General features: G+C 47.7%; 1 protein-coding gene across 1 annotated transcript in view; it reads right to left on the bottom strand.

Annotated features, from left to right (window-relative positions):
• Positions 1–23,822, bottom strand: part of LOC138259657 (sodium- and chloride-dependent neutral and basic amino acid transporter B(0+)-like) — a 558,437-nt gene that overhangs the window by 448,393 nt on the left and 86,222 nt on the right. The window contains 2 exon segments of the mRNA XM_069207527.1: positions 5,562–5,568; positions 19,625–19,749. Coding sequence (XP_069063628.1) covers positions 5,562–5,568; positions 19,625–19,749 — 132 coding nt within the window.

Here is a 23,822-nt window from a genome sequence, read left to right as displayed (position 1 = left end):
TCTACCATTTTGAATGCCATCCAGGGTGTTGAGAGGCATTTGCAACAAACAAATGCATACCTGGAGGGCATTCATTCTGGGCAGGCGGCCAAACAAAGAGCATTACAGGCCCTGGCCTCAGCACAGATGGCAGCCATTGTCCCTGTGTCCAGCCTACCCCCTCCAACTTCTTCCACCCAGACCCAGTCCCCTATACCTCCGCCCATCCCAAGCACACCATCAGACTAGCATGCACACTCATCAACACACAAGAGTGGACATGGCAAACGTAAGCACCACACATCCCACAGGCACTAGCACCATCCCCATGCAGACACACCAACATCCACTGCCTCCACTGTGTCCCTCTCCTCCCTCCTTGTCTCATCTCCACTCACACCTGCATGCACTACATCTTCATCCACTACCTCCATCACCAGCACGCCAATCACCACACACCGCTTACGTGCACTCACCACCCCCACTACCATTCACACATCCTGTGTGTCCTCTCCCAGTGTGTCTGTAAGCCCTCCTCCCAAAGTACACAAACACAGGCACACACCCAACCAACAGCCATCTACCTCACAACAGCCTTCGGCCCATGCACCTTCACCCAAATTCAGCAAACGTATACCTCCTAAAACCACTACCACTTCCTCCACTCCCAAACCCCCTCCATCTTCCCTTCCCAGTGTGTCTAAGAACGTTTTCCTGGCTAACATTGACCTCTTCCCTACACCTCCCCCCATCCTTCCCCTAAACCAGCCTGTCCAGGTCCCAGCCCAGCACCTCAGCCACCAAATCCTCCAGCACAGTGGTGTCAGCAAGTCCGCTCACATCACGGCCACCACCCATCAGGGCTGCCAGTGTGCCACCTACTGAGGCCAAGGAGCAGGCCATTCCGCCACCTGCCAAGGTGAAGAAGGTGCCCACATGCTGGAGGGAGAAGCCGCACCTACCAGCAAGCAAGGGCTCCTCCAGGCCAAAAGGGGACAGTGGCAAGGCACCAGCAGCGACATCAAAGGTGGTGAAGGGACACAAGCCGAAGAGCAGGTCAGGACAGGGCACAGTGGCTCCAGCTGAGGGACCAGAGGCACCCCTTCTGTTAACCAGAACATCCACCTGTACGGCGGTGGACACCACCACCTGCACCGCCACCAGCACCGCCACCACCATGTCTGCTGCTTCAGCAACAGTCACCAGCATCATCCCCAGTGGGCAGCCATCCAAAGCTGCAGGAGACGTCCTGGTGTGTCCCTCAACAGGTGCAGACACATGTTCCACCACCAGCACCGCCGCCACAGACACCGCCGCAAGCACCGCCACCAGCCCCGCCACGTGCTCAGACAGTGCCACCACAGCTGACATGGCAATTAAACCCAGTGGCCAGCCGTCTGAGGCTGCAGGAGAGGTCCTGGACCCTGCCCAGCGTACATGAGGCATGACTCCCAGCACTGTTTGTACCAGCAGGTGGCAGGCAAAGTTGCAGCAGGGTAGAGTGTATCTCTGCCTCCATGGAGTATCATGCTACTTGTTCCCAGGCAATCTCGTGGCACACACACCCAGGTGAGGGAATGGGACCTGCCACACTGTATGTGAAGCACTCTGGGCACAAAGCCCCCTCCAGAACTAGTAGAGAATCACATCCAGTACCTCAGTCCTTGGCAGGAAGAAGCACTCTGGGCACAAGGCTCCCTCCAGAACCAGAGGAGATTCACATCCACTACCTCAGTCCTTGGCAGGATGAAGCACTCTGGGCAAAAGGCCCCCCTCCAGAACAAGTGGAGATTCACATCCACTACCTCAGTCCTTGGCAGGATGAAGCACTCTGGGCACAAAGCCCCCTCCAGAACCAGTGAAGATTCACATCCACTACCTCAGTCCTTGGCAGGATTAAGCACTCTGGGCACAAGGCCCCCTCCAGAACCAGTGGAGATTCACATCCACTACCTCAGTCCTTGGCAGGATGAAGCACTCTGGGGACAAAGCCCCCTCCAGAACCAGTGAAGACTGTTATTCACTTGAGAGACTGTGGCTTTGCACTCCCCAGGGTGAAGAAGTGGGCAAACCACTCACTGGAAAGACTTGAGAGGCTGTGGCTTTGCACTCCCCAGGATAAAGCAGTGGGCATGGAGCCCCCTCGTGGAGCAGGGGTGTCGTCCATTAATCCGGCTGAGGTGCCCCCCCCTCCCCCTGAGGTGCCTGTTTATTTTCCATCTGATGCCCCTGCAGTGTTCTCTCCGTTTCGAGTCAGATATCTTGTGTGGGCTTCGCCCAATCATTTCGGGACACTGATCCACGGACAATGATTTAATTAATATCCGGACTTGTGTAGTTGGTGTACATATTTGTATATACTAATTTTTGATTTTGGCCTATCTGATATTTAATTGATTACACTCATTACAATCATTTGCTTTTGTCCTTGCATTCTTCCAGGGGGTCACGGGGTGTATATGTTAATGTTGCTGCATGTATTTGTGTGTATGGTGTTGTGGGTGAGGGTGGGGGTGTTGCGTGTTGTGTGTGTGTCTCTCTCTTTTCCCTCCCCCCCTCCTGTGTGCTAGGTGCATAACTCATCGTGGTCATCGCTGGCGTCTTTCCTGTTCCTGATACAAGAGGAGGTAGACCAGCATGGACAGGACCTGTAGTTCAGACTTCATGGCGTCCTGGTTGTTTGGAAAGTGTCGAAAGGTGAGTGGTTTCTGTTCCAAGTCCTATTTCCGCCGGGCTTTTGATGTCGTTGGTACTGCCCCGGAAAAGGTGGCGGATAGGCGTGTTGCAATAAAGTGGGCAGAACCTTGTCTTCCGCCTGTCTGTTGGCGGTGACTGCTGCGGTGTTTGTTTCTACCGCCGTGGCGGTCAGAGTGTTAAAGTGGCGGTCTATGTTGGCGGTTTCCGCCATGCTCGTGATGCAATTTTTTTTCCGCCGGCCTTTTGCCGGTATTAACGCTGCTTTAACACCGACCGCCAGGGTTGTAATGAGGGCCTTAGTGTTTTCTTACACTCCCAGCGACCCTCTACACACTACACTAGGCCTGGGTCCCCAAGTGGTTTGCATTCCACTTTTTAGTATATGGTTTGTGTTACACCTAGGCCTCTTGCATCCTATTGTATTCTACAGTGTTTGCACTACTTTTCTAACTGTTTACTTACCTAATTTTGGTTTGTGTGTATATTTTGTGCATTTCACTTACCTCCTAAGGGAGTATATCCTTCTGACACATTGTCACTAAAATAAAGTACCTTTATTTTTAGTAACTGAGTATTGTGATTCTTATGATATAGTGCTATATAATATAAGTGGTATAGTAGGAGCTTTGCATGTCTCCTAGTTCAGCCTAAGCTGCTCTGCTATAGCTACCTCTATCAGCCTAAGCTGCTAGAACACTACTAATCTACTAATAAGGGATAACTGGACCTGGCACAAGGTGTAAGTACCATCAGGTACCCACTATAAGCCAGGCCAGCCTCCTACAGGAAAGAACACTGGTGCTGGGGTCTGGTTAGCAGGGTCCCAGCCCACTTTCAATCATAACTAGCATCAACAAAAGGCAAAAAGTTAGGGGGTGACCATGCCATCAGAGGCATTTTCCTACACACACGTGTAGCAAGCTTAACTCTTAATATCTTATATTTTCCTTATTTCAGAATTCCTCCGCATTCCCTTCCTAGCCTGCCAGTTCTGGGACTAGGCTGGATCCCATTCCTTCCTTGACCTTTTATTTCCATATGTTGCTATTTTCCTAATCTTCCTACCTCACTCTCAATTTTACTTTGAGCTATCTCCCTCTGCCACCAGAAAAGCCCTTTTGTGAGGTGTACTTTCTGTCTCCTGCTTTCATCATTTCTTCCTCCCATCAGCCTTCGAACACCTCCAAAATACATCTGTTTCCTAGTAAGGAGAGATGTACCTCATCATGTTCAACAAACATGAACCATTCATACCTCATGTCAGCGTGGCTTACACACCGATCAGTGTGCCTTCCGATAACATGAATCCTTACTGTTCACCAACTTCAGCACCTTGTTAATTGCAGCTTGCTTCCATTTGTCTTGCCACACTCTTCTGGTAAAAACTGACTCCATAAATTGTCTGTACAGTACCATTCTCCTGCTATTGCCTTCAGGTCCCTCTTCACTATCTTAAGTACTTGTATCCTTATTGAGTGCACTAAACTGTTTTCCCTTTTGTGAATAAAAATCATGTCTTGGTTTTTATTATCTTGCTCAGCTTCCAAAGCGTGACAAGCAAATGTCCCAGCCCCATCCCTCCAAGACCACAATATGATATTGACATATCCATCTCTTTCTTGGGCACTACCTTCATGCCCAACTCTGAAAAACATATTTTGTTTTGCCCACCTGCTCCTGAGTGCACCCCCTTCTAGCAATCTCTCAGAATTTCTTCCAACACCTCTACCATTACGGGCCTCCCCCATCCCCTTTCCTCCTGCCTTACTCATGCAACACCCCTCTATAATCTATCCCTCAAATTCTGTGCATTTCGTTCATACTCCCAGAAACCTTTTCCATAAAAGGCAATCCCTGCGATCTTTCTCAAAATGGTCAACAACTACAACCTTTTTTCATCCAAAAGTACCACAAAGTTTGATATGTTTATTTGCCTTGGAGGCATTCTTTTGTTACGTATCCTCTTCCTTGCTCCACTTCCTTTAAACTCTGTCCAAGATTGATATAAAGAAAAATCTGAGATTCACAGGCGAGTGAGAGAATCATCAGCTAATTGCACTGCTTTTACCTCCCCTTTTCCCACAGCGTTCATGGTACTGTTGATATATTCTTGTCAACTCCTTTAAACAATACATGGAATATGGACCACTAAGTTGGGAGCATCAGCAACTTTGTTCAACAAGCCAGTATCAACTCTTGTGAAAGCTGTAGGATCAGTTGGTTATTAGAAGACAGCACATGTATCACTTTAACTACTCATTGTCAGTACCCAATGCCATCTTCTTGTTTTTCAAGTCGTGTGCCCTGCAATCATACTGTTAAAACCATTTGAAACATTTCCAGAAAAGCAGAGTAGTTACATTGCATCTGATCTTCTGGATACCATTTGGCATACCACCTTCCTATGTGTCCGAAAATGCTTTGACTGTCCAAATGACTGGGCACGTTTGCAGCTGTTATGTCATTCCATTATAGATTACAGTTATCAATTAAATAAATTCTCATTAGCCTGTCCCTTCTTGCCCCTTCCATAGTATTGCAATTAGGTCTCATAGCTCCGGGTGCCTACAGAAAGCCATGGCTGGAGCACCTAGCTTGCAAACTAAATCCAGATACCCTAGTGCCTGCCTCACCTGCTTAAAGTCACACATTTTAAAATTCACTATCTAATGTAGCAGTGCACTCAACTTCATCAACGTTTCAAGCGATAATCCAAACAGCAGGACCAAAGACTCTAGGTCTATTCCTAGAAATATTATGGTTGTCACTTGAGATAGTTGTACACTTATTCTGACCCTCCTACGTCCATTAATTCCCACTATAGGTATAAGCTGAACATTTTGTAATTGGCACAGGACACATTACTTTGTCTAGAAATAATTGACCTTCAAACTGAATCCCTAAAATACATTACTCATCTGACTGTAGCAGCAGCACTCTGAATACAGATTAAACGTCTGATTCTCCCATCTCATCTCCAATCTAACATTTCCATCCCGTGCAATTGCCTCATCAGGGCTTGAGTATGATACCAAACCTTTACTTTGAGCAATGTATTTGTTCACTGATTCTCCTTCCAGTCATAATAAATGGTGGATAAGTCTAATTTATCCTTTTGCCTTTTTAGAAACGAACCCTAAATGAAACATAATCAGGTCTGGGAGCAGAATCTCCTCTGAGTTGCCTGCAATCTTCTCAGGCCTAGCCTCTTTCGCCAATGTGCTTTGTACTAGTTCTGACACTCCTCTCATTGACTTCGAGTTGTCTGCTTAGTGACTCTGTTGTAGACTGTCACATGGTATATTAAAGCCTGCTGTAAGTCCTTCCTATAGTCTCACTGCCAACACCCAATCTGGGAGATTGCTAACAACGGCTCCATTGTCAATAGATGAATAGCCTACTGGCCCTTGTCCATAACCTATCACATATTCTCTCTGCCTCCAAAACAACCTCCACTGCTGAGTACATTCAAACATTGCTCCAACGGGTGCATACAGTTGCATTTGGGCTCTCATGTTAAAACACCTAAGGTGAACTATTACTTTGTTACTTTATTGACAGTCCATCATATGACCACCAATACCTTTGTATTGTTATTAACCAACCCCCCCAAGGCCAATATCTCTTAAAAGGCACATGTGAGTGTCAAAACACTCACTGTATGTATCATGGGTATCATCCTGCTTGGTCTCACAAAATAAAGCTAAAGTGTATTGTACACCTTGCCCCTGGTCTTAGAATAGTCCAGTTCCAGACTGGCTCTGTACTCTTCATCATATGAAAGCCACACAAATGTTCCAAACTACTTGAGGGAAGGGTGACCACCTTACTCCATCTGATAAGGAACACTGCCTCCAGTCCTCAAATGTTCACCTAAAAATGCTTGATTTCAGGTGTGTCAGCCTATTTAATATGATGGAAGCAAAACAAGACTACAACCTCAAAAAAACAGTAAGTTACCACACCCTTCTTTCCAGTACTTTTCATAGAATACACTGGTAGAAATTGTGTACAACGCCGCCTAGGTGTCAATGTTGGTGGGAACTCCGGGTTGCACTGCTTACTCCTTTTGTTCAACCTTTTTAACACTACTTTCTACAAGTCTCTTTGTCTCTTAATTTAAATAGGTCCACACATTAATCTGCTCATATGTTCTTTTGTTTCATTTCAGCAGGTGTCTTACTAGTGGTGCATCTATGGCTGTGTATGACAGGTTCATACCCAACTTCGTGCCTATCTTTTTTCTGGCTCACACTACCCTCCTCATCCTACTACTTTTATTTTTCCATTGTTAACCAACACCAGTTCTGTCTGTTTCAATGAACTACACTCAGGTTTTCTGCTCATTTGCTGGTACAACACTCTCCTTGCCTGCCTTGTTCAATATGATCCGAATGCTCTCTGCTCTCTGTCCAAAGGGCCCTGTGGCCCCCTTCAGTCATTCCAGTTAAACTTCTTTTCTTTCTGAAAACCTACTCTCTGAGTCCCACTAAGCTTTTTTGCAAAAGCTTTACAAAATAAACCTTTTTCCCGCACTCCCCTAATGCCTCTCCATCAGCTCCTTTCCCTACCTCTCATTTCCCATCTTCCCTTGACCTCCAGCATCCCACCAATTACTTTCTTATTTAGGTCCGCTCCTTACTTTGTGGTACTTGGCCTCTTAGCACATCTTAATCACTTCTTGCCGGTTTCTCTCCTTTGCCTTTTCAATCCATTGCAAGAGTGGTCTTTTCTCTATAGCTGGTTGGAAATTGGGTGACTGGTGGTGGGAGGTGAAGCCCTACTCAAGCAGAAACCACAACGTTTGTCAGAGTGAAACACAAGCAAATCTCAAATTATCCTGTGCTTAACACTCTGGTAGCCTGGCACAAAGTAGTCCGGCAAGGTGTGAAGTATTTGTGCAGCACTTCAAAACAGTTAAAAAGTGAAACACAACACAAGAGAAATCCCACATCAATTTAGAAAAACTGAGTAAAATGTAATAAATAATTTGAGACTAAAAACAAGAAAAATCCAATCAGTAGAACCCAAGATGTACTAATTTCAAGATTGCAGGTGAGTGTAGTGCCCAAAAGCATTAAGCACCACTCATGGATATTTGGTTGTGCAAAACAGGGTGAAAGTCACATGTTCAGGCCCACTGCAATGGAGTTTGGGCCAGAATCCGGCACTGGTTCAGCCTCAGTGAAAGAATTTTGTTCAAAATTCAACGTGAAAGGTCAAGGAGAACGGCAGAAATTGTTGTTGTGACATGACAAGCGGGCTCGGGGTCACGCGCGGTTGTAGCTGTAGCTCGAAGATCCAGTGGAGTGCCGTGGAGTGTCAATGCTGGAGAGTCATGGAGGTGGGCACCACTCACTGTCGATGCTGTAGCACAAAGTGCATATCTCGTGCTGCTGGGCGCTACAGGCAGTTGCTGTTGTGCAAAGAGTTCCGTTTACTGGAGCTTCACATTGGTGAGTGGCACTGGCAAAACATCTTGGCATATGCAGGCCCGTTCACTGTCGCAAATGGGCCAAAACATCTGGATTTTTCATTTCCTTTGGGACAACGCTCCACTGGTACCACACCAAGGGTCTGGAACCTTAGGGGCACCTCTTGGTGATCATGAACTCACTCTAGTAGAGGCCAACAGGACAAAAATAGCATCAAAACCCACGCTTGCTTCCTCCAGAAGGTATGACCTTAACAAATCTCTGAAAACTAGTGATGAGTAGCATTTATGAGCTGATATGAACTCAAACTGATCCAGCTAACAATGATATTTTGGGTGTGGGATAACTGAGACAGCTAACATATTCATACAATTACATTCCCAGTGGGGCAATAGGCTTGCTTTGCATATAAATTGAATGAATGATGGTTATCCAGCTCAGCATTACAAGATTAATGGACCTTATTTAAACTTAACTGGGCCAGCCACTAAAAGTATGAGAGTGTCAAGGGCAAAGACTTTACTGCCAATGCAGCAGACCACATTCCAGTTGTATTATGGCTTTGCCACCAGGTTGCCTAGGGTTTGCCAATACTGTAGTGAACCTGCTAAAATGGAGGGAGCACTTTCAATAAAGTCAAACAATAATGGCCTATCCATGATGCTACTGAAGCATTGCATCCAGTCTTTTCCTTGTCCATGATGTTATCCATGCAGGTTACAGACAGGGAAAAATGGGCTGACACAGCATTGGAATGCCTTTTTTCCAGTTTGGAAAAGCAAACAATCTCATGGCCCCAACATGCCGGGAGTTTTCACCCAGGGTGCTGGGTCATTTTGCTTTTCCTTTCCCTTACAGTCAAGTTTTACCTTAAACATGGTGGATCGTGCATAGTCTATCTTTTAAAGACACGTACTCTGTTTTGCCACCAGAAGAAGTATTCCACTGACGAGCCATGAGCAAAGGAATGGGAATTAAATGTCAATGGAATATGAATGACTTCCCACTCAATCAGAAAAAGACATATAGACATTGAAGACAGAAGAAGTCAGACAGAAGAAAAGAAACTCAGAAATATATATTGCCTTTACTGCAAATATTGTATAAATAAGGTGCTCAATAAGCAAAGACATTTAGGCCCTCATTACAACATTGGCAGTAAGTGGCGCTTACCGCCATGCTGAATGCTGCCAATGTACTGCGACAGCGGCGGTATATCGCTACCCGTATTATGACCCTCACATAGAAATCTGCCACTATACAGACACACACAAGTCCGCCAGCCCAAAGGTCAGTGATAAACTGGCAGTACGAAAACCCACACCGTTACGCCAACAGAAATATGCCCACAGCATCATGACCCACAAATCACTGCGGCAGACATTTAACCGCGGTAAACCATTGGTGGTACACACCGCTGCACTCAAAATACACACACACTAACAAAACTACACCACATTGGACAATTCAAACTACACACACCTGACACACAAACACACACCACACCCACACACCCACCCCACTATAAAACACACACACACTACTCACAACCCTTTACGACCCAAAGATTTTGACAACTGAGAGAGAGATAAAAGCATCACCACTAGTGACAATCACTTAGCCAAACCAATCACAACTCACGCAAGCCAAAGCTGCCTTGCTAATAACAACCATAGAGGGAAACATACCCATGCACAAGATGGCACACGCAGAAACAATAACACTGCATTTACATCCCCACAGGACCCCCACTCAACGTCACCGGACAGGAGGTGCCAGCCACATCCATGCCCCCACCCCAGAAGAAGCCTTCTGTGATAACAGCAGATCTGCACGTCTTGATCACGATGACCAACCTGGCCCATCAGGGACCTCTGGACAGTCCATTACCCAGGCACAGTCCCAACTCACCACAGAGCCTCCCCCCTCAGGAAACACCACCATAACACCCACCCAGCAGGCCCATCCTTCTGTCCCCAGGACACATCAATCAGCAGTGTGTCCACCACTACAAGGACCCCAGGCAACCCCACAAACAGAGGATGATCAGGCACCAGGGGTCAGTGGCAGTGGGCACACGGTTCAGGGGACAGAGGCACAGGACAACAGGGAAGCTGGGAGGACTGCTGTGCGACAGGGGGAGGACAGGCCCAGGGAACCGACTCTCAACGACGCACTCACCAACATCCTGGAAGCATACCACCATTTCCAGGACACGATGGGCCAGATACTGGCCAAGTTGCAGGAGACACAGCAGCTGCAGGAGGGACAGTACCTAGGGATCAGGGAGAACCTGAGGGACATCCACACCACCCTGGTCACCATTGCAGGGGTGCTGGCTGACATGGCCAACACCATGATGGAGGCAGTGGCACACCAACGGGGCTCTGACACTAGCCACACCGAAGAACAGCCCTCCACATCCGCTGACGCTAGTGGACTCTGTCAATTGTTTGACATATGTATTAGTTTCACAAACAGTAAACATTGCAGTTCAAATGTACTGTAATATTTACATGGGCATGACCTGTAGTGGGCAGCAGTAAACACACCAGGAGCCAGAGTAGGGCACAGAGATCTAAAAATAGAGATGTCAAAGGGTACAGTAATTGGCCATGAAAATAGGGAAATCAGGCTGCCATGTTCAATGTCAAACAAAACACTGCAATGGAAGGTGAAGTTACAGTGTCCTACCTGTGTGTCACTGGAAGTACTGTTGAATTAGTGTAGTTCTGTTGTCCACATCTTCTTCCTCTACCTCCTCTTCGTCACTGACCACAGGCTCCACCTCTGCCACACGACCATCCCCAGGTTCATCCTCCTGCAGAAAAGGCACCTGGCGTCTCAAGGCCAGGTTGTACAACATGCAACATGCAACGATGATCTGGCAGTAGTACAGGGATCCACCTGTCAGATGGAGGCACCGGAATCTGGCCTTCAGGAGGCCAAAGGTTCGCTCAATGATCCTTCTTGTTCACCCATGTGCCTCATTGTACTGTTCCTCTTCCCTTGTCCTGGCATTCCTCACTGGGGTCAGTAGCTGTGAGAGGTTGGGTTAACCAGAGTCACCTGCAAATATTGAGAGATACCTCGTAGCCACACACTCACCCTTAGGGTGAAACCCACACCAATATACCTACATCAACTGGGTGGGGACCATGGGCTCACCTATTAGCCACACCCAGTGCCTCTGGAGTTGAAACATCACATATGGGATGCTGCTATTCCTCAAGATAAAGGCATCATGCACAGAGCCAGGATACCATGCATTGACATGGGAGATGTACTGGTCCGCAAACACACCATCTGCACATTCAGAGAGTGAAAGTTTTTTCTATTTCTGAACACTTGTTCATTTCTCCGGGGGGGAACAAATGCAATATGTGTACCATCAATGGCACCAATGATGTTGGGGATATGTCCCTGTGCATAGAAGTCAGGCTTCACTGTGGCCAAATCCTCCACCTGGGGGAATACGATGTAGCTGTGCATGTGCTTTCAGCAGGTGCAGACAAAACTCTGGTCAACATGTTTAAGAACATAGGCTGTGACATCCCTGATGCCATGGCCACTGTCACTTGGAAGGAACCCCTTGCCAGGAAATGGAGCAGTGACAGGACCTGCACTGGAGGGGGGGATACCTGTGGGGTGTCGGATAGCAGATATCAGGTCTGGCTCCAATTGGGCACACAGTTCTTGGATTGTGGCCCTATCAAGTCTGTAGGTCCGGATAATGTGCCTGCCCTCCATTGTCACCAGGTCCACCAGGGGTCTATACATGGGGAGATGTCTCCATATCCTACTCATCCACAGTGGTTGAACTCATGGCAAAAAGTCATATTCACACATATTTCAACATTAATATGCAAATTTTGCTTTACAGAAACAGTATGTGAGCTCGTAAGTCAGTTGAAGTGCCAATGTATGCTGTGATGCAGTTAGGTGCCTTGGTCTGTGCCCACGTGAAATGGCGGTTGCCTGACCTGTGAGGAGGGACAAGTGGAAATGAGGGAATTCCGCTGGCAATTGGCGGTCATGCAACACCGAACTGGTTATCATTGGGGTGTATGGGTTCCAGGATCCAATGGCGATGTACGCCGGCGGTGATGGTACGCACCTCTGCGGACGTGACCGCCATTTTCTATCTGTTCACTCACTTGCTACCTGACCTTCAACAGGAGAGGACCTACACTGCAAGTGCTGCTGTGACCTGTGTCTGGAAGTGACAATGGCTCGAGTGTCTGGGGAAAGGGCCCATGCCTTCACTTCAGAGGAGTTGGAGAGACTGGTGGATGGGGTCCTACCCCAGTACCCTTTACTCTATGTTCCTCCAGACAAACAGGTGAGTACACTGTGAGCATGATGCATGGGGCATGAATGTATGGATTGGTGTGTGTGTGTAAGCCTTGTGCAGGGGGTGAGGTCTGAGGGGTCCTGGGCAGAGTTCAGCATGTATTGTGGTCAATGTATGCGGGAATGGGGATGGGGGATATGGTAGGCCATGAGTATACCAGTCCGGACGGTATGACTAATACCTTTTCTCCTGCTTTTTTTCTGCAGGTCAGCGCCCATCAGAAAAAGGGTATTTGGTGTGCCATCGCCCAGGTGGTGCGGACCCTGGGAGTTGTTGTCAGGCGGAGAACCCACTGCCGCAAACGGTGGGAGGACCTGCGCCGCTGGACAAGGAAGATGGCAGAGGCCCAGCTGGAGCTGGCCTCCCAAAGAGGAAGCAGTGCCCATCGTACCCTGACCCCTGCATGTTCCGCATCCTAGCGGTGGCCTATCTGGAGTTGGATGGGCACTTGAAGGCATCACAGCAGCCACAAGGGGGTGAATACAGATTCAGAATTATGACTTTGCACGCGTTAAGGTATTACCTGGGTGGGGGATGTGGGCTGTGGGTGCCCCTAGGCCAGGGCGAACATGGCAGGGTATGTTCAATAATGGGCAAGCTCAGATGCACTCCAACCTCAATAATGTAAGTGGGCATCTACTACTGGGCAGGGTCCTGTGGGTTTCAGGTGTGCAGCTAATGGCATTAGACATTGTACCCCATGGGCTGCTGACTAACATTGTAACTGATAGTGCGTGGCCTAGTGCATAGGGCTGTTCCCTGTGAGCTGTGTATGCCAACGGAAGTGCTGTTGCTGGCATTGGCCAAGTGTATCCTCTGTCTCTAGCATCATCTGGCGGAGCAGGAGAGGCACCGGCCACGGAGGGAGCTGCATCCCACATGGGCCTGGAGGCCGAATCCACAGACGGTGAGGGCACAAGTGGGACGGAGGGCGAGGGGAGCACCATGACAGAGACATGATGGGACAGTACTGACAGCTACACCTCCACTGATGGCAGCTCCCTGGTGGTGGCGGACACCACTGTGCCCACCCCAACTACAGGTACAGCTGCCACCACGTGCCCGCTCACTCAGGAGGGTGGGCATCTCCTTCGCCCCAGGCACCGCAGGCCCTGCCCCAGTCAGCCCTGCTGCCCTCAGTGAGGAGGCTGTTGACCTCCTGAGATCCCTTTCTGTTGGGCAGTCAACCATACTGAATGCCATCCAGGGTGTAGCAGGGCATTTGCAACAAACAAATGCATACCTGGAGGGCCTTCACTTTGGCGTGGCGCCCCAACAAAGAGCATTCCAGGCTCTGGCCAACTCACTGTTGGCTGCCATTGTCCCTGTCTCCAGCCTCCCCCCTCCAACTTCTTCTACCCAGTCCCAATCCCCTCAACCCCAGCCTATCCCAAGCACACCTTCAAACCCGCAATCATCCAAATCAACACACAGAAGTGGCTCAGGCAAACACAAGCACCACATTTCATCTCACAGGCACTCACACAACCACCATCCACATGCAGACACACCAACATCCCCTGCCTGCAGTGTGTCCCCCTCCTCGTCGTCGTCCACCTCCCTCCCAGTAGCGTCTCCACTCACACCTGCATGCACTACATCCTCATCCACTACCTCCATCACCAGCACGCCTATCACTATACGCCCCTCACTGGCAGTCACCACCCCCACATCCTGCACATGTCCCCTGTGTCCTCTCCCACTGTGTCTATGCCCCCTCCCCCCAAAGTACACAAACGCAAGAATGAAGACATCCAACAGCCATCCACCTCACAACAGCATCCAGCACATGCACATGCACCTGCACCCAAACACAGCAGACTGACACCTCCTACAGCCACTCCCTCTTCCTTCACACCCAAACCTTCACCCTTTTCCCGCCCTAGTGTCCCTAAGAAGCTTTTCCTCGCCTGCATTAATCCATTCCCTCCCCCTCCCCCCATCCTTCACCTCAGGCCAGGGTGGCCAGAACCCATCCCAGCACCTCAGCCACCCAGTCAATGGCCACTGTGGTTTCTGTAGCAACTGCAGGTGTGAGAGGCTCCAAGGATGCACCCGTCAGCCCAGCAAGTGGTCCAGCACTACCTGCCAAGGCCAAGAAGGGTCCGCCACCTAGCAAGGGCAAGAAGGGGATACCAGCCAGCAAGGGGAAAGAGGCACCACCAGCCAGCAAGGGCGAGAAAAAGACACCAGCTGGCAGAAGCAAGGAGGCACCACCATCTGCCAAGGGTAGAAAGGGGCACACAACACCAGCAATGGCACTTCAGCCATCTGAAGCTGCAGGTGAAGGCCTGGAGGCTACCACCACCACTGCCAGCACCGCCACCTGCATCGCGGCCAGCACCGCCACCGGCACCGCAGCCAGCATTGCCACATGCACCGCCGCCAGCAGCTCCACTGCCAGAAGCAGCAGCCCCAGTGGGCAGCCGTCTGAGGCTGCAGATGAAGGCCTGGAGAATACCACCACCACAGCCAACACAGCCACCTGCACCATGGCCAGCACCGCCACCTGCACTGTGGCCATCACTGCCACATGCACCACCGCCAGCAGCACCACTGCCAACAGCAGCCCCAGTGGGCAGCCGTCCGAGGCTGCAGGTGAAGGCCTTGAGGCTACCATCACCACTAACAGCACCGCCACCTGCAGCACAACTGGCATCCACTGAAGCAGCCGTCACCGCCGGCAAGCAGTGTGTAGTGGTGACTACATGGGCTGCAGTGTGTCCTGGTCCCTCCAACACCTGTCGGTGTGACACCCAGGTGAGAGACTGTGACCTTCCCCCATCCAGGATGAAGCATACAGGGCACAAGGCTCCCTCCAGAACTAGTGGAAGAAGGCATCCACTTAGCCCCTCCTTGCCAGGATGAAGCACAGTGGGCACAAGGCCCCCTCCAGAACCAGTGGAAGAAGGCATCCACTCAGCCCCTCCTTGCCAGGATGAAGCACACTGGGCACAAGGCCCCCTCCAGAACCAGTGGAAGAAGGCATTCAATCACCCCGTCCTTGCCAGGATGAAGCACACTGGGCACAAGGCCCCCTCCAGAACCAGTGGAAGAAGACATCCACTAGAGAAACTGTGGCTTTGCAGTCCCCAGGAACAAGCAGTGGGCAAACCACCCACTTGAGAGACTGTGGCTTTGCACTCCCCAGGACCAAGGAGTAGGCAAGTCACCCACTTGAGAAACTGTGGCTTTGCAGTTCTCAGGGCCAAGCAGTGGGCAAACCACCCACTTGAGAGACTGTGGCTTTGCAGTCCCCAGGACCAAGCAGTGGACAAACCACCCACTTGAGAGACTGTGGCTTTGCACTCCCCAGGACCAAGCAGGGGCAAGTCACCCACTTGAGAGACTGTGGCCTTGAACTCCCCAGGACCAAGCAGTGGGCATGGAGCCCCGTCCAGGCCAGTGGTGTTGTACCATCTCCTGGCTGGGGTGCCCCCCTATTCCCCGTCTCCCTGAGGTGCCTGTGTGTTTTTTACCTAATGCCCCTTCAGTGTTCTCTCCGTTTTGAGGCAGGAGTCAAGTGTGGCCTTGGCCTATGTGTTATGGCACAGTGGGCCACAGACATTTTGGAGTGGGCATTGTCCCTCCTTTTGTATATATTGTACATACTGTTTATTGTTTACTCATGTATATATCTAAAACTGTACTATTACACTCATTTTACTCCATTCCTTTTATACTTACGTTATTCCTGAGGGTTACGGGGTGTATATGTAATGTTATTGCATCCGTTTGTGTGTATGGTGTTGTTTATGGGGGTGGGGGTGTTGCGTGTGTCACTCTCTTTTTCCTCCCCCTCTCCCTTGTGTGCTAGGTGCAGTACTCACCGGGGTCACCTTCGCCGGCGTTCGTGTCCCTGGTATATGAGAAGGTACACCAGCATTGGAAAAGAGTGCAGCTCGGGCTCCGTGGCGTTGTGCTTCTTCCTTGAGTGTCGAGAGGTGATTCGTTTCCCTTCAGTTTTCTGTTTCCATCATGCTTTTGATGGCATTGGTACCGCCCTGGAAAAGGTGGTGGATTGGCGTGTTGTAATGCTGTGGGAGGTACACTGTCTTCTGCCTGGCTGTTGGCGGTTACCGCTGCGGTGTTTGTTGCTACCGCCGTGGCAGTCGGTGTATTAAAGTGGCTGTTTGTGTTGGTGGTTTCCACCGTGGTCATGATTCCATTTTCGTTACCGCCGGCCTGTTGGTGGTGTTACCGCCCCTTTATCACCGACCACCAGGATTGTAATGAGGGCCTTAGTTACCACCATTCTTGTGACCTTCTGATTGATCATTTCACAGTTCCACTTTTATACTAATTTTTCAGACAGGGTATGTGGATCCACTGTTGAGGTTTCATAAATGATGTAAGGTGATTCTCTTTCTAATATCATTTTCCTGCTGTAGCTCAGACTAGGCAAAGGGTCTCACAGTAGTAGAAATCTGATGGTACCAAGCAGTAGGATACAAAACAAGGACACAATCAACTGTGAAATCTCAGCACCTGGCTGTCTTCAGCCTTCCTGACCTGACATCACGCACAAACAAAAGGGCAACCTGGCTTGGACATTTTGTCACTTTTAACAAGAGAAACCTCTTACCTATCCCTCTCTCCTACCATCAACCCTATTTTGTCATTTATGAAGAATTAATCTGCAGCCCTTTGCTAACTAGGTCCTCACAGAATTTCTGTGGGCAGCCTTTTATCCATTCTCCCTCACTTCAATATCTGGATCTCCACCGTCCAGCCACAGGGATTCAGCCAATACACTTCCACTGTGTAGGGAAGGTTGATCTACTCTCCACCACGCCATGTAAAATGTATGCAAATGGTCCATTCACAGAGTTTCATACACACAGAGTATTATAACTACACACTTGATACATATCCACGGAGCATACATGCACATGAAATGTCAAATCAAAGGCCTGTGAGTCACATAGACTATTGTAGAAGTCTTGGCACTCATTGCCCCTTTGCTGTATTTCCAAATACTTGTTGGCAATCAGAGCCCTTTGTTACTAAGAATCCTGCTTTAGGTAATCTAAGACAATCTATCTGGACCCTCCATCACCCCCTTTTCTGCTCATTTGAGCCCTAAAATGTTCCTTAGCTCTGCATTGCTATTAGCCATCACCCCCTTTTCTGCTCATTTGAGCCTTAAAAGGTTCCTAAGCTCTGCATTGCTATTTGCCATAGTCTGTTGACACCCTTTGTTAGTTATTAACCATTTTTACTGACTTCAGTCACTTGAATTTGTCAATCCCTTTCTGTTATTCTTCACAGACCACACTCCTTTTCACCCATTCACCTTTGGATCCCACTGCCAAGTTTCAATCCTGTGCCCTCTGATCCACACTCAGAATATTGAGCCAGCATCAGACAGTGCCTGCTATTACTCAGAGGTCAGAGTGTAACAGTGCTGGTTTTTATTTCCCTTGCATGCTTTGATTTTTCAGCAAATACTTACTATTTCTATATGTGAACTAAAAAATATAGAATTTTCTGGGGGTTGACAGCATAGGAAGCATGAATAAGAACCATTTATCAAAGGGATACCCTAATACATGTGACGTAGAAGCACAGAGGTGTAGTCTTGCTCCCGGTTTTCTTCATACTCCCACAGTTCCTTCTGTAGCCTCTACTGTTGGCCCTTCTCCTGGTTCTGCTCCAAGTCCTTCTTTTCTGGGATATTTTGGTCCTCATAGGCTTCACCTTGGCCCTGGTCTGTCTAGTTCTGGTCATCCTAGTATTGATTTCTTGAATTTGGTGCTCCTGTCCTAGTCCTTCCTGACCCCTGTATTCCAGGCCCTGCTCCTGGCTTGTCCTTGTATTAGACCTTTCTTTGCCTCCTGGACCTGGTTCTAGGGATGCTCACCCTGATCCTGCTAGTCTGCTGAGTCATTCTTCACCTAGCCCTGTTGAGCTGGTTCTTCTAGATGTGCCACTCCTGATTCTCCTTGCCTTGGTTCCTGTCTTTGTGGTCTAAATGCTACTGTGCCCAGATCCCTTAGACCTCCTGGAATGGGCTGTTCTCGTCCTCATGATTTTCCTCACCCTTATCCTGCTGTCCCCAGGCTGTGCTCTTTCTGCCCCACATGGTACTCTGTGCCTTTGTCCTGTGGTCGTTGTCTCCATGGCACTCTTCTGTTCCTGCTCTTCTTATTGATGATCCTTCTAATCCTCCTTGCTTCTGTGCCGGTCCATCTGGCTCTTATTCTCCTGGTTTCCTCATCTTCCTTGTTTATTCTGGTCTCCTGGTTCCACTGACCAAACTCCTCATGCTCCTAACTTCCTAGTCTTCCAGAATCTGGTCCTCATCCTCCTGCTCTTCATGCGTCTGAACCAACTGATTATAGTCCTCCTTGATTTGGTCATTCTGGGCCCAACCATCCTGCTCCTCATGTTCCTTATGTAGTATTTGTCCGGCAGCTGGGTAAATAGCCACTTCCTCAAAATATTTATGAGTGATGAAAAGATTTATAAAGTTATAAGTACATTATGAGTGACCTCTGAGAATTAGTTTATACATCCTAGGGTTGCTTCGATATGCTACCTCCCCAACCCCTCACTGTGCACTTGGGTTTTTATTTTTATATACTTTGCCCTCTTGCTCTTGCCGCTCAGCAGTATTTATTATTCCTGCACCCCTGCCCACTCTACTGTTGCATCCCTGCCCCTGCAGCTGGAATTTGTTACTAGACCACTCCTTTCTTAGTATGTACCTTAAAGCACATTTTATTCTTTTTTATATAAATTACTGCCCTGAGATGGGCATCTACCATTAAGAATGGTAAATTCAGCAGCCACATCCCAACACATGCATATGAAACATCATCACTCATGCTCCTACATGCATCACAACACAGTCATACCGCATGACCACCATCTTGGAATGGGTTTTCTTAAATAGGAACATCATTTTGAGATTGCCAGACATGCATACGAATACATCTTGCAGTATGCATATTGATGTATGTGTTCACATGCCAGTGCAAGCAAACACTGGAAAATACAATAGTTTGACCATTGAACTCAGAGACCTATTGCTTTGCCAATGCTTGCTGGCACCAGTTTTCATGTATCTGGAAAAGAAACTTGTTACTTATGACATTAATTCAGTGTTACTATAGAGCAATATATAATGTAATAAATATGTATACTTGCCTTGGACGATTGGAACAGCTCTCCACACCAGAACTGGCCCTATGCTGGCAAATTGTCCAAGGGAAGATTCCAGAAAAAATAAAGGCATTCCACTAAGCACCAGCATTATTATGTAAGGGATGAGAAACGCGCCTGCAAGAAGAAATTCATTTTTAGAATAGCATTCATATATATGTACAGTAACATGTTCCATTTTTAGAGATAAGGCTTATAAATAATTGAGATATTTGGTACATTGGGGTAAGGACTTTCACCATACACCATACATTTCATTTTTGACACATGGTTACATGCAGATAAACCCATTAGATATATACTGAATCACATGCATTTCACCAATTTATTGCTTTACTTGTTTTACAGAGTAACAGAAAACATCCCAAGGCTCTGATTGCCAAACTGTGGGCAGTCACAGACTGATTGTTGTAGTCTAAATAAGTATTTATTTATTTAAGTTAATTAAAACCAGTTTATTATTATATACAACAAAATTTGTGAGAATCAAGCAACCTTAAATCCTACATAACGTACTGAATCCAATGTGCAAAATGTAAGAATAAACTCCTAACTTGACACAGCAGATAATTTTTAATAACAGAAACAAGCAATAACTAATTTGATGCAAGAATTAATTTAGATGAACACTCCCATGGGGAGGGGTAGCATTTAGCGATTTTAAATGTCATTTACAGCAAAGATTTTTCTGGCAGTGATGGGAAGTGAAAACTAACTTCATATTCCACCCAACTAAATCAGGTGGGCTGAATTAGAGGTCTTCCTCTGATGACCCTTGCTCCACAGGTCCGTGGGGGGTGGTTGATCACAGTGGAGATGGAGTAGTCTCTTTAGTGAGTAACCCATTGTCTCCCCAAATCTAAATTGGATGGGTGGACCTTTATCTTGGTGGTCTGTATTCTCCTTCCCATTGCTATGAAGTGCACATACCACCAAGATATAATTGGTTCCTTCATCACAACATGTGTAAATTCCACCCTCATACAGAAAAATACGTACGTATACAGTAGTGGTTGAAAATGCTTTGAAGTAAGAGTCTGTGTTTATTCCTAAGCATTGTGCAAGTGCAAAGCATGTGAGCCAGTATTTCTGTTTGTCTGCAATTTTCAAAGGCGGCTATCCAACCATTTGAGAGAGAAAATCAAAATTCAAAAGCCTGATTTTATAATAAGCTTTAAAAGTTTCCACTAAGTATTTCTGTGAAGAAAGTAATTTATAAGAGGTTATTGTGAACTATGAGCGGATGGGTCCTTTTGCTGAATTTATCTTTATCCATTAAAAATGAGATTGTTTCCACTTGTTTATTCTAAAGTTTTTTAAAAATGGGCATGTGGAAGCTCCTTTTTCCAGAGATATTCATCATCGTGTCTTTGATATCAGGCAAACTATGACCCTCGCAGTCCTAGTTGGACTCTAGACATCTATCTGATGGGAGGTGTTAAGATGTGGTTACGAAAGTTATGACAACATGCATGCAGAGTGCAATAACATAGTAAAGAGTATTCATCTGTAACAGAGCTCCATGTGTGATGTATTCATTTGTCTGCGCACAGACAGGGGTAGTTGCTACAGACGATCACTCATTCAACTTTGGATTGTTGGTTGGTAATGTCAGTGCATTGTATGGTGTCATAGAGATGAATCAGTTGGGGCGTGGTGGGTCCGCTAAGAGGGACTGTTTTCCTGATCATGTTGTCACAGAAGCCCAATGTGGAGACAGTGGGGGGAATTCCCACAACAGGTGAACAATATGTCCCTCCAGGGATCCACAGCACCAGCAGGTCATTGTGGAGAGTAGTAGGGAGCATCATAGTGGGAAAGTCTTCCGGTGCCATCTATGAAGCATTTTAAAGTAACTGAACTTTAATCGAACTTCCCTGAGAAAGCCATCATGAGAAGTTAATAAATCTGCCCTGCCCTCATCCGTGTATTGGAGGTACAATGTCATGGCCCATCAACCCTTCAAGAACCAGGCTACTGGTGTGGAATATTGGTGGGCTGTCAGAATTTTATATAGGCCTGACACCACTCCTTTGTACGTGACCCAGTTCTGCAGGTATTCTGCAGTAGGGGACAGAACCAGCGTTACTGGAGGGGAGGGGAAGGTGGACCCAGCCTTTGGCATAGGCAACAGTATGGTTATAAAAAGAGTGCAAGGGCAGACTATATTGGGTCCGTGCCTCAGCAAAGGATTTGTAGGACTGGTCCGTGAGTAGGTCTGATAAGGAGCATACGTTTTTAGAGCTGACGGTGTTCCACAGGGGTTCTTTGCCATCCATTAGCAGCCAGACATTGCACCATAGAGGCACTTGAGAGTGAATTGTAGGGTGGGCTTTCAGAAGTTTGCAGCTCTCTTCCATGCATAGATCCTAGCGTCCAGGACTGTGTGAGAGGAGCGGAGACTGTCTGAGTCAGCCGTGAATAACATCCTGGGGCTCTCAAGGCAGCCAACTAGCACTGCCTCTATGGGGACTTCCTTCAGAGTGACTAGGGAGGTATGGAGGATGTAGCTTAGGGGCATGAGTTGTGACAACAACCAGTAGTCTGTGATGCTAGGAGGACCCATCCCACTACTAACGACTGAAGTGTGCAGTTTGGCAGGTTTTATTAGGGGCTTGCACTCCTCCCCCCTTCCCCTGGGAAATGTTTTAATGGTGTTTTTAGTGACTCAGGAATCAGGAGAGGAATCATCAGGAATTGGTAGTTAAGTCTAGGTAAGACATTCAGTTTGAGTAACAGGGCCTTACCCCATAAGGTGGGGTTAAGCTGAGACCACCACCTTTGAAAGTCTGCTTTGAAGCCAGAGTTTAAGGGACCAGGATTGTTTTCAACCATGTTAGTCAGCCCTGGGGCTATCATGATACCCAGGTACTTCAGTGAATCTGATGTCCATGAAAACAGGGGGGAGCCAAGAACAGAAGGGGTTGTGTGTGCTGTGAAAGGCATGGCTGTGCAGTTGTCCCAGTTCACTTTATAGCTGGAAAGGCCAGAGAATTGTGAGATCAACGCAAACATGGCATGAAGCAAGGACGTCAGCTTAGAGAGGGTAAGCACGATGTCGCCTGCATACAATTATATTTTGTGTATCCCAATTGGGTTCATAATGCAGTGTATGTTGTGGGATTTACGGAGAGCAATCACCAAAGGTTCTAAAGCTATGATAAACAGCAGTGAGGAGAGAGGGAACTCCTGTCACATATCACTATGGATAGTGAAAGATGGAGGCACAGGACCATTACACAGCACCCTCCCTGTCGGCTGAGTGTATAGATTCTGTACCCATGCTAGGATATTGAGCCATATGCATGCGTATTGTAACACCTGGAACATGTATTTCGACTTCACCTTATAAACGCCTTCGCGGCATCAAGGGAAGCCAACAGTTCTTCATTAGTGTCATTGTGCACTTGCCAGATAAAATGAGAAAGGAACCAAAGGTGAAACATGGACATGGAAGTGTGATGAGAGACAAATCCAACCTGATCCCGAAGAGCCAGAGAGGGAACAACTCTCTGTAGGTGGCTGGCACAGGACCATTACACAGCACCCTCCCTGTCGGCTGAGTGTATAGATTCTGTACCCATGCTAGGATATTGAGCCATATGCATGCGTATTGTAACACCTGGAACATGTATTTTTAACAAGGATTTAGAATCAGCGTTAAGCATAGAAATAGGCTTATAGTTTATGCAATGCAGGGGGTCTTTGCCCAGTTTGGAAAGGAGTGTAATTATCACACTATTGACTTTCATAAGAAGAATATGGCTCTAAAAAACCTGGCAGAGTAAAGTAGGTCAAAATGTCTGTATGCATCTTATTGAATTTGGGCAGATACACATTGGGTCCTGGAGACGTTTTGTATGGTAGTCCATCTATAACTTACCTGATCTCATTCTCAGTGATAGGAAGATCAAATTGTGACCATTGTATAGGAGAAAGGCAAGACTAGAGTGTGTGGTGCCAATAAGTGCTCTATTTAGGTAGTAAGAGTAACGGTTTCTCAGGTGTAGAGGGCCACATAATATGAGTGGAAAGTCTCCAAGATGTCCAGGGAGTGGTGTGTTGGCATGCTGTCTGTGTGGAAGATTGTGAGGATAAGTGTGGCGCAATGGTTTGAGCGGCAGACCCTGCTGCAGAGAATTGGCCCGGGACCAGGGTTCAATTCTTGCCTTAGCGGGTCCTGGGCTCAA

The sequence above is a fragment of the Pleurodeles waltl genome, chromosome 2_1 (genome assembly GCF_031143425.1).
Source record: "Pleurodeles waltl isolate 20211129_DDA chromosome 2_1, aPleWal1.hap1.20221129, whole genome shotgun sequence".
Classification (NCBI taxonomy): Eukaryota; Metazoa; Chordata; class Amphibia; order Caudata; family Salamandridae; genus Pleurodeles; species Pleurodeles waltl.
This window is presented reverse-complemented; position numbering and strand designations above follow the sequence as displayed.